At 31.2% G+C, this 12,028-nt stretch overlaps 2 protein-coding genes across 2 annotated transcripts; both read left to right on the top strand.

Annotated features, from left to right (window-relative positions):
• Window positions 1-273: 273 nt before the first annotated feature.
• On the top strand, window positions 274-5,943 carry LOC126672175 (benzyl alcohol O-benzoyltransferase-like). The gene is made up of 3 exons (XM_050366120.1): window positions 274-720; window positions 1,445-2,308; window positions 5,887-5,943. Exons 1-3 carry the CDS (start codon window positions 274-276, stop codon window positions 5,941-5,943), a joined length of 1,368 nt encoding a protein of 455 aa, XP_050222077.1.
• Window positions 5,944-6,717: 774 nt separating this feature from the next.
• Window positions 6,718-10,327, top strand: LOC126675260 (protein BOLA4, chloroplastic/mitochondrial). Its single transcript, XM_050369872.2, has 3 exons — window positions 6,718-7,077; window positions 7,168-7,235; window positions 9,972-10,327. Exons 1-3 carry the CDS (start codon window positions 6,772-6,774, stop codon window positions 10,123-10,125), a joined length of 528 nt encoding a protein of 175 aa, XP_050225829.1. The 5' UTR covers window positions 6,718-6,771; the 3' UTR covers window positions 10,126-10,327.
• The last annotated feature ends 1,701 nt before the right edge of the window (window positions 10,328-12,028 follow it).

A 12,028-nucleotide genomic window follows, 5' to 3' on the forward strand; every position in this document is an offset into this window, starting at 1 on the left:
ATTATATAAAGTCATTCATTTCGCGACGTCAAAAAGTGTAAAAGTGACAAATAAAATTGGACAGAGGAATTACTAAGTCTAGCAATGCAGATTTGGGACAGTAGGAGAAAAATAAAGTAGATTTTAGATATACAGTTCCTAGTTGACAAATATCCATCAAAAGTATCTCATGTAGATTTTTTACACTTTTTTATTCTAAGTAGGTGTATATTTATATACTTATAGTAACGATAACACAGCAAACCAAAGTGTTCACCTCTTAATGCTTGTGCCATGAATTCACCTGTGAGTTCCATAGTGTTCAAAGTGAGCAGGCGAGAACCGCAGCTCATAGCTCCATCTAAGCCCACCCCTCATGAATTGAAGCCATTGTCGGACATTGACGACCAAGAAGGTCTCCGTTTCCATGTTCCCGTCATACAAATATATCGTCGTGACTCCTCCATGCAAGGAAAGGACCCCGTGAAGGTGATTCGCGAGGCACTCGGTAAAGCACTAGTGTTTTACTATCCGCTCGCCGGTAGACTCAGAGAAGGACCTAATCGTAAGCTTAGTGTGGAATGCACCGGTGAAGGAGTGTTGTTTATTGAGGCTGATGCTGATTTTGATCTTGCACACTCCGGCAATGTACTTCAACCTCCATTTCACTTCTTAAACGAGTTCCTTTTCGATGTACCTGGTTCTGATGAAGTCATAAACTGCCCTTTGCTGCTTATTCAGGTAATTCTTAGTCTAATAGATTTTCCAAATAAATATATCAATGTGTTAGAGATAATAATAAAATCATATAGAAATTGAAGATTAATAAACTATCTAAACAATATATTTTATTTAATTTTTGTCTTTATATCTTTTCGTATTATAAAATTGTTATTACTATACATTTTTTCTTTTATTATTAATGTAATTTAAATTAAAACTACTACTAATAATAATAGGAGTAATGTCATAAAAATTCATAAACTTTACACGTTTTCTCATTTTAATCACGCCGTTTAAAAATCGTCATTTTCATGCACCAACTATCAATTTTTCTCAAATCCATACACCGTTCAAAAATTCCGACAAAAATTGCTGATGTGTCACTACCCGGTTTGTTATGGCATGTCACTATCTGGTTGCCAACTCAGCAATTTTTGCCGGATTTTTAAACGGTGTATGAATTTGAGAAAAATTGGTAATTTGTGTATGAAAATGATGATTTTTAAACGGCGTGATTAAAATGAGAAAACATGTGAAGTTTGTGGATTTTTATGACATTAACCCATAATAATAAGATAATATAAAATTGTATATGATTATAAGTTATTCATTAGTATTTATTTTTTTTGTATTAGCCATAATTTATAGGAGTGTTTGAATTAAAATCGAGTAAATTTGAAAAAATATCAGGTATATTCAATTTATCACGTCATCGTAATCATTTTGAATGATTAACTGGCAGGTGACACGCCTCAAGTGCGGTGCTTTTGTTTTTGCCCTCAAATTCAATCACACAATGAGCGATGGCGCTGGCATAGTTCAATTCATGGCAGCAATTGGTGAACTATCCCGTGGAGAAAGTTCTCCCAGTATCCTTCCAGTATGGAAACGACAACTGCTAAGTGCAAGGAATCCACCAAACACTACGTGCATACATAGAGAATATGATGATTTTACGACAACAATTCCATTTCCGCTTGATGACTTAGTTCACCAAGCATTCTTTTTCGGACCTAATGAAAAAGCCGCTCTTCGAAGCTATGCTCCTCCTCATCTCGGTCATTGCACTACAATGGAAATAGTAACAGCATGTCTTTGGAAGTGTCGAACTATTGCGCTTCAACCGAATCCATTGCTGGAAATGCGAATGCTATTTCCTAATAACTTACGGAAAAAATTTAGTCCCGAGTTAATACCAAAAGGATACTATGGCAATGGATTTATGGTTTCAGCAGCAGTTTCCACTGCCGAAGAACTCGTGAAAAATTCTATAGGTTATGCTTTGGAATTGATTCGAAAGGCGAAAGCAGAGATGACTAGAGAGTACGTGCAATCAACAGCTGATACGCTAGTGATTAAGGGTCGACCTGGTTTTCCAGCGGAAGGGTCATTCATGATATCAGATGTTAGACATTTGGGATGGCGATATGTAGATTTTGGATGGGGCAAAGCTTTTTATGGTGGTCCTGCTAAAGATATGTTTCTATTCGGAAGCTTTTTCATACCTTTTGAAAATGACAAAGGAGAAGATGGTTTTGTAGTGCCAGTCTGCTTGCCAGCCCCAGCAATGGAAAGATTTGTGAAGGAGTTACAAATTCTCTTGCACGCTGCTGAGCCATTTTATGATGGAAAATTAGCAACATATGGTCAACATTAGTAAAGTACACTTTACAAATATGTTAGACGTGGTTTGGATTAAGGACCGTAAAATCCATAAATTTAAAACTTTATTATTTAATTTTAAAATAAAATCAATAAATTTATAATGTTATTTAATAATAACAAAAGTTTTTTATATGAATTTTAACTATTTAATTTACCTGTGAGGTGGAATTTTAGAGGATGATAAATTTTTAAAACTTTTAGATTTTTATAATATATTTTTTTATGAAATGATGTATTTCATTTAAATGCATAGATGAATTTTGTTCACCTATAATTCCTGAATTCAAACATTTCAACTGTGTGAACTTTGTATCCAAAGTTCTTTTATATTCTTGTTGTTTGCAGGCATATTTTGCCATGGCTGCCTTTTCATTAAGGGTTAATTATTATATTAGTGATTTAGGTTTGAATTATTTCTTTTATATAAATTTAGAAAAATCACTGTTTATTACTCTTGCATATAAGTTTTTTTAGCTAAAATCCTCCTTTATGATCAGTTATATGAAACCTTAAAATCAGGCCGATTTAAGTAAAAGAAGCAGCGGTAGTGGTTGGAGTTACAGGAGCAATGTCAATTTTGGATTTTTTGATGAGGAGGATCCGACATGTCCAGCAAAATGAGTACTTTCTTTAAAAAAATATTATTGGTGGTGATCTTACAAAAATAAAGTGGTGCATGTAGTCGCACATATATATCAATATTCTTTATAAAATTAAAAAAATTAAATAATATATTTGCAAAAGTTAAAGAATTATTTTACAAACTGGAAAATATAAATTTATAAATAGTACTATTACTTTTATTAGTCAATAATATAAATTCTTAATATATTACTCTCTCCATAACACTTCCATTTTGTTTGATTTTTAAGTTAAACTTTTTATTTTAATTTATTTGACATTTTTAATGATTTTAGAATTGGCAAAAAAGACGACACTATATAAGAAAAAAAAATCAAAAATAAAAATATTCGTATAAATGATAAAATCAATTGATAAAACAGATTGTCCTTATTTTTTATATTTCAAACATTATTAAATATCTGGTATATAATCAGTGTAGAAAAATTATGAAAAAAGAAACAAATAAAAAATAATCAAAGAAAATATAGAAAATAAAAGTTTGTGTAATTATTTATTTTATTTTATTTTAAAAATAGTTAGTATAATTTTTTTAAAAAGCTTTAAATTACCAAGTTTACTGTATTTTTGGTTGATCTTTGGTTGATTTTTGATTGATCTTTGGTTGATATTACAATTGACAAAAATGACGACACTGTACGTGAAATAATTAAAAATTAAATATATGTTTTATAATAAGTGCAGAAAAACTATGACGAAAAAAAATTATAATCAGAAAAAATATTAGAAAATGAAGTTAGTATAAAAGAATTAAAAAAATTCAACCTAAAAAAATTAGTATGGAATGTAAAAAATTTAAACAATAAAAAATATAATAAATTATATAAAATTCCCTGTTTTTTTTATCTATGTGCATAATTCTTTTTTTTTTTTAGCAAAGGCTAATTTTCATTATATCAATACGATCAATACAATGATAAGTATGAATGACTCCTCAACAAGCACGAGTGAGCCATTCCAGAATAAAATGATGAGATCAAATAAAAAGAAAAGATAGATGAAATCAAGCGCAACACCATAAAACATCTAAATTTTCTTACTTTTATAGTGGTGACGAGAAATTTGTAAATATACTTTCTCGTATCTCACTTTTAAAATGTAAGATGAATTGATAGTAAAAATATGGCTTCTAATTGCAAAATTATCTTCCCTTTTTTTTCCAAAAAAATTACCTTCCCTTGCATCTTCTCCTTCAAATTCATCGTCAATATCCATTTTTTATATCTAAATCTCTGTCAAATGATTTACCAAATTCAAATCTTTGAATTTGTATGAAAACTGTTTCGGTTTGATGCTTTAATTGGAATAACATTGATCATGTCTCACGAAATGGAACGGAGCGGCCAATTAAACTAAATCTAACAGTATCGATTCAGAAGTTAAAGAACCTAAAGCGGGATTAATTTCCAACTACTTCTAAGTTAAGTTTTTAATACAGAGATTAAGATAAAAGGCTTGAACTTGAATTGTGTTTGTGGATAAAATTGTATAGATTATATTAACTTGAAAATATAACTATTTATAAGAACAAACTCCCTTCGAAATAGGAAAATAATAACGGACTAAGACTCAATAACTAAAAATCACACTTCTAGTCAAACACAAAGTTTTATCATGACTCATTCTACAACTAAATTAAACAAGGGAAATTGCAGAAAAAACTCCGTTTTTTAAAAATATTTGTAAAAGTACTCCGTTTTTGAAAATTTATTTTTTTACCTTTTTTTTCGAAAATTTATTTTTTTACTCTTAGAATTTGTAAAAATACTATATAAAATTTTTGAAACTGTTTTTTAGAAATCGTTTGAAACTCTATTTGAAACTGTTTTTGAAAACGGTTTCAAATTATTTTTTAATAGACCGTTATAAACCGTTTGAAACCCTATTATAAAATATTTTTGAAACGGTTTATAAAACAGTTTCAAATTGTGTTTTTTTTTAAACCGTTTGAAACTCTATTTGAAACTATATGCGAAAAGTTTTGTAAAACAGTTTCAAATTGTGTTTTTTTAAACTGTTTGAAACTATTTGCAACTGTTTGAAACTGCGGAGTAAAAAAATAAATATTTAAATTTTTTAGGTACGTTTGCAAACTTTCAGTTTATGAGTTAAATTTTGCAAATATTTTTAATTGTTTAGGTATTTTACTAAACTTCCCATTAAGCAAACAAGCTATTGTGGATCTGATCCCTAATTTAGCTCATAAGGCTCTAGAATCATCAATGTCTTTTGGGTTGTCCTTTTTGAGCCGGTGTAAACATAATAATATCGCCGCCTTTCTCAACCAAGAAATAGCTGGAGATGTCGTTATCGTTGATGTCTTCGTTGTTAGCGTGACCGAAATATCTTTTGTATTGTCCATGTGATTAAGAGCCGTTAATTTGCAAAATGACAGATGGACCCGGTTCAAATTTTTTTTAAACTTTTAGACTTTGGGTTAATGAATTTTTTAATTTTGGGTTAATGGCTGTTTTTTGTTTGTGGTCAATGGCATTACTGATTATTTCAATTGTTAACAAATATAGATTTTGGTATTTTCATATTTTGAAGGGAAAAAGGTCATTTATACCCTTATGGTTTGTCTATAAAATCAAATGAGCCCTTAACATCCAAAAAGGTTCAAATATGCCCCTAACGTCTTACAAAATGAACAAGCATGCCCCTATTTTAACTTATAAATGAGACGTTGGGGGTCTGGTTGTCAACATCGGAGGGCCTGAATGTTCACTTTTTAAGACGTTAGGGGCATATTTGAACCTTTTTAGACGTTAAGGGGTCACTTGATCCTTGAGTCGAACCATAGGGGCATAAATGACCCTTTTCCCTATTTTGAATGTTAATGTCGAATATAATAAACATAAGGTGTTTGATAAAAAGTCTGACTTACCCATTAATTCATCTTTGCAGATTTTGAAAAAAAAAAAGACATGGTAAACTGATAGTAAATTTAAGGATTATGATTTCTCAAATTCATTTGAACTTGAGGGGATCAAGTTCACGATCTACACCTTTTATTGTAAAATAAACGGTGTAGATCAATTTTCTTAAAATTGTATTTTTTTTATCAACACTATTCATTTTATAATGAGTAGTGTAGATTTAGTAAAATTAACCCTTCAAAATTGATCTACACCGTTCATTTTATAATGAGTGGTGTAGATTGCGAACTTGACCCTCTCAAATAAATTTGAGGGAATCCCAATCCTAATCTTACATAATTTATTTAAACTTTTGTAAACTAGCGGTAAACCGATGGTAAATTAATAATAAATTTATTCTTTTGGTAAATTAAAATTAAACAATTGAAACTAATTTTTGTACATGTTTTATAATATTTCCACTAAACTAAATAGTAATTTATTTTAACTTTATAATTTAAAAAATAAACTATTAATAAACTGTTTTTAAGTAATTTGATAGCAAACTAATAACAAACTTTTTTTTAGTAAACCGATAGCAGATTTAAATCAAAAAAAATAAAATCTGTGTTTTTGCAAATAAATACTGTATTTTTTAATTTGTACTAGTTAAACCGTATTTTCTCTAATTCTGGTCAAACGATATTTTTTAAAATTATTTTGCTATTTTGTGGGTATTTTTAGAAAAACCATTAAGATATTATATCATATTTACACCTTATCTGCAAACACCAAAGCCCAAGCCCAAACATAAAGCCCAACACAACACACGGTGGCTCTCAATCCTCAGCCACACAGCAAAAACACCTCACCACCGCAAACGCTGAAAAAAAAAGCTTTACAAATGGCGAAAACGCTAATATGGAGGCCGTACATTCTGCCGTCGACACGCACATTTCTCTTCAATCAGAAACAACGGTTGGTTTCATGCAACTCAATTCTCTCAAACAAATCGGAATCTAATTCCTTTCTTAGGTCAAACAGTTACTGCTCTAAAACAAACCGTCAAATCAAAAGCTTTAACAACAATGATAATTTGTTACCAAAATTAGGGTTTGGTAATAATTGTCGTAGGTTTAATGTTAGAGCTACTAATGTTAATGATGCTGGCTCAATTGACTCTCCTCTTATGCAGTCCATGGAGAAAAAGGTACTCATTTTCTTTTTCTATTTTTTATTTAATTTTCTTTATTTGAACTTAAGCTGTGATTTTTAGTAGTTTTTTTTATTATTGGAACAGATTAAGGAGAGTTTGAATGCAGATTCAGTTGTTGTTAAAGATGCTTATGGAGATGGTCGCCACGTTAGGTACTAAGCCTGTAATTTTATTTTATTTGAATTTATTAGTTTCACTGTCAATTTAATTTCAAGAACTTGTTTGGATTGAATTATAGACTTAATATAATTGAATTGATTTGAATAACATACTTGATTGGATTGAATGTTAGAGGATTTATAAGTAGAGCAATATTTAAAGGTTGATGATGAGGATGAGCTGGAAGATATTTATAAAATTGGTGATAATATTAATGTTGTTTGTTCCCTACAGTAATTTATGTTCCATTGAGCTCTTATATCTGTTTAAGTAAGTCGGTGACAATAAAAAAAGTGGATTCTGAAAACTCCTCTCTGATTACAATGCCGAAAGGCCACAACGTAATTTGTTTTTTAAAGTATTAGGTTATTGATTTGTGTTAAAGGCAACAAATTAGAGTCTCTGATGCGCTTACTTTATAGTGTTTCAGTGCTGTACGTTGCCTATACCAGCAAAGGAGCTGAGATTGTGGCATGTCTTTTTATCTTGAGCAATTTACCCTGAGCCCTCCCACATATATCATAATCCACAGTTTGATACCTTTTGTTTGAAAATCCTACTTAATTGCCCCTCAATTTCAATTATATAAACAATTAGGGGCTTCTGTTTATTTTTTTTACCAAATCATTTACGGAATTGAAAGTGAGGAACTAAATCGTTTGAAAGTGAGGTACGAGATTGTTAACGGAATTGAAAGTGAGGTAACAAATCGTTTGAAAGTGTGCTAAATCATTAACGGAATTAACAGAAGCCTCTAATTGTTAACGGAATTGAAAGTGAGGGGTCATTAAGTAGGATTTTCAAACAAGGGGTATCGAATTGTGTGAATTATGTTATATGTGGGGGGCCTCAGGGTAATTTTCTCTTTTATTTTGCTAGGCTATGCATTCAGATGCTCCCACATTTCAATTAAGAATGTTATATTATTATTGGAAATGTTAAACTTTGTTGTGTATTTTCTTATAAGATTAAATTACTGAATTTTCTGATTGAAGAAGAAAACTTCTAGCATTAGATGCAACACTAACTGGAGCTTCAGTTCTTAGCTTATAACATTGGAGCATCACCAGTTGTGCCCTCATCTGGGGGTAAACTATGGAGTTCCCAAATGCAAATTTTTTCTTTGGTTGCTTTCTTACATTGATGGTTTGAGTTATTTACTGTTTCTATTGTTACTGGATTAAGTTTCCTGAATTTCAGTAGTTTTAGCTGAACTGCATCAGTTTTTGTTGTGTGTTTCCTGTTTATTAGTTTCCATGCCCATGAAAATTAATTACTTTTAGCTCAAGATGCCTATTATAAGCACTTGACAGTGTTGGCTGCCTTAGTTTATGGATTTTTTCTCTTTCAACCAAAGATAGCATCGTTATACTTTAAGGGCCTCGTACCATTTTGTGGAAATACCTTAGTTACAAACTTACCAAGTCAAACATTTTCATTTCTTACTTCAGGTCTTGTATATTTAATTACTGAATTTTGGTGAGACTGACTGGGTTGGACCTAGCCAACTAGAAAGTGGTCTGATCTGATGCATCAGCTTGGCCAATTCTGTTTAATTTTAATATTTTTTACACCCGCAAGAAAATTTAGTACGGGGCATATGTTTTATCTCAATGTTGTATGACAGAAGGCTAGCTGTACTTATCAGCTATTTAGTTCACTGACTAGTGTGATTCTGCAAAATATTACTTGTGTACAAGCGTGAGCTTAAGTTTGCTTCTTTTACCAAAAAATCTGAATCACGAATGCAGATTGAACTTTCTGCTACTTCATGAGTTATGGCTTATTGCAGCTGTAAGTGCCTGTGACATAGGTTTAGAATACACAAGTTGAGATTTCTATTTGTGCTCACCTCTATTATTCCATGCACAAAAGTGATAACTTTTATCTTGATTGACTTTGATCCATTCACAGCACTCCTGAGTTAGAACCTAAAGCTATCATCTATATTTACTTTAGGATATTCTAGCATTTCACTGGTGCCCACCACTCATGTTTGAAGTTGTTGTTGGGACGAGTTTTGCACCTTACCTTCACTGCCAATCCTTCATTGCTGGGTTCAATTTTTTCAATCAAGTTATCCCTATAGAATTACAAGTGTGTGATATATGATTGTGCAAGTAGATCTCATGAATATTCAGATGTGAAATAGTTTGAGCTAGTTGATTATTGCTGTCGCCTCTTCGTCAATGGTAGGCTATTGTTTGGAAATGCTGTTCAGTGGGTGGATGAGGCTGTTATGCATAACAGGTACTAGCATTGAGGTTGAGGCAGAGTGTATAACAGGTCTCTACAGTTTGATTGAAGGATGAATTTTTTGTTTCAGGGATATTACAGCTTTTCCCCCTTTGATTTTTGGGTTCAATTAACTTTGTGGAATTTCAACCATGAACTTTTCATCAGTTTTTGTCAGGTTGTGGATAAGGGGATATGGACCCTGTGTGCTTTGATTGGGGTTGGCTCACACTTTCAGGAATTAATAGTAGAGAGTCCATAAATATTTACAGACGTTTTCCATTAGTTAACTTTGTTAGAGCGTCCTTCTTTGCAACATGGAAATCTTCATGAAAAACCATGCTTGCATATGTCATGCATGTTGACCCAATTATCTTTGCATAGATCAAAATCTTGTTTAGAATTTATGCAGGATTGTCGCATTGCATGTCCAATAATTATTCATTTATAAGCTTCACTTTCAAGAGTTGATATATTTTTACCCATGTTTGCAGTATCGATGTCATCTCTTCAGCTTTTGAAGGACAATCAGCTGTGAATAGGCAGAGGATGGTGTACAAAGCCATATGGGAGGAGCTTCAGAACACTGTGCATGCAGTTGATCAGATGACGACCAAGACACCAGCCGAAGTTGAAGCTCGGAAGTGATTAATCATGTACCTTAATTAATGTCAAGTTGAATATAAAGATTCCCTATCAAATTGTCTTGCTACAAGGCATAAGAAGAAATGGTAAGCCAATTTTCGGGTTCAATTGTTTGTATTCCATTTTTGTCACTGCTTGCTGCAACTCTATAAATTTTATTTGGAGATGCTACTTCATAAATTTTATACCGATCGTTAGAGGCTCATATTCTTTCTTCCTGTCTAGCTATTGATTAGCTTTCTTAAGGAAATTATAGTAAATGTCCCCGTAAAACAACGGGATTACGTATGGAACTGGTCGATCTTTGTGCATAAAATGACAAAATTGGAGTATGTGTTAATGTATATGTAGATTTAGAGAATGTTGGGTGGAAAGTGTTTGTTTGGCAAACATGAAAACCTATCCCTTGTTGTAAACGTAAGTTTTAGTGGCATCCTCACTTCCTTAAATTGAAAGCTCTTTATTACAATCTTCTAACCTATGCCATTGACTTCTATTTGCTTTCTCAAATATTATTAGATTTACTGTTTGATCAAACTTTCCACAAAGTCTATTTGGATATAGCGTGTCCAACTCAATTTTATGCGCACATCAATTATTTACTTCTCTTTGTGAGACTAATAATTTGTGGAAAACTATGTAGGACGGAGATTTGTTAAGGTTAAATTGATTAAGATTAGGAGGCTTGGCCTTGTTTAGTTGACCGTCGTATTAAATGAATAAACACAAATTATGAGAAGAAGTTTTTAACATTTTATTTAATTAAATTAACTTGCATGTAACTTAAAATCCTTAATATATCACCAATGGGGCTAGGGTGCAGTGGTAATCGCTCGTTCCAGGTCTCGAGTTTGAGCTTTGTGTATAAAGCAACTTTAAAAACCTTTTGAGAGAGCTTTATCGCCTTACCGTGTCACAGTATATCAGAAACAAAAATTGTGTTTGAAACATCTAATACCTTTTTGATTCTTTGAAGCCAAACCTTTAAATTTCAGTTAATTTTGCTCTCTTTAAATTTCAACAAGTAAACGATTCTTCTTTTATTTTCATTCTCTCAAAATTGTATGAAGTATGAACCAAAAGATAAGAAAAGGGCATAGTAATACATGATTTAAGGAGTTAATGAGTTTTCCATCAATATCTATAATTCCAGTCAACACTTAATCCGCCCTAATTGTGAAAAAAGAAGTGAAACTTTGTGTGTTTGCAATCCATTTAAATACTCTTTCCGTCTCAAAATGATAGGCCATTTGGACAATTACGGTTATTAAAATAAATGATTAAGCTAGTAAAAATTTGTTATTTTGACTAGTTTTTCATTTTTATCCTTTTATAATTTTCTAGATATGTAGATAACATATTAGTAATTAATTTTTTTCATTGGTGCATTTTGTATAGGTAATAAAAATGATATTTATTTTGTGTTGGAATATGAAGCAATTAATTCATTTGAAAATAACTATGTAAATTTATAAGGGGTGAGCAAGATATTTAGTTTTAAAATTGTTTATCCAAAATATGAAACGGCTCATAATTTTAGACGTCTAAAATTGTAAAGTGGACTATCAATTTGGGATGGATTATATTATTTTTTTGTAATAGCCAATTTTTTTAATCAATTTAATTGTTTTGAATTTTTTCTAAATAATTTAATTAGACATTATATATAGGCTTTTGTAGTTTAAAACAAGAAAAATAATCGAATTTTAATTAAATTTACTTAAACTAACCATTTTTTTTGTTCAATCGCTTCTTCGGCTCAAGCCGATTAAACAAAAAAGTTGGTATTTAAAGAAGAATTAAATCGGGCGGACCTTCAATCTGCAGTCGAGTCGGTTGAACCCACAAATTCGATTCTTGAAACACTACTAAAAATCATCAATTCAAACATTGTGTTTTTTTATAT

This window comes from Mercurialis annua, linkage group LG3 (genome assembly GCF_937616625.2).
Source record: "Mercurialis annua linkage group LG3, ddMerAnnu1.2, whole genome shotgun sequence".
NCBI lineage: Eukaryota > Viridiplantae > Streptophyta > Magnoliopsida > Malpighiales > Euphorbiaceae > Mercurialis > Mercurialis annua.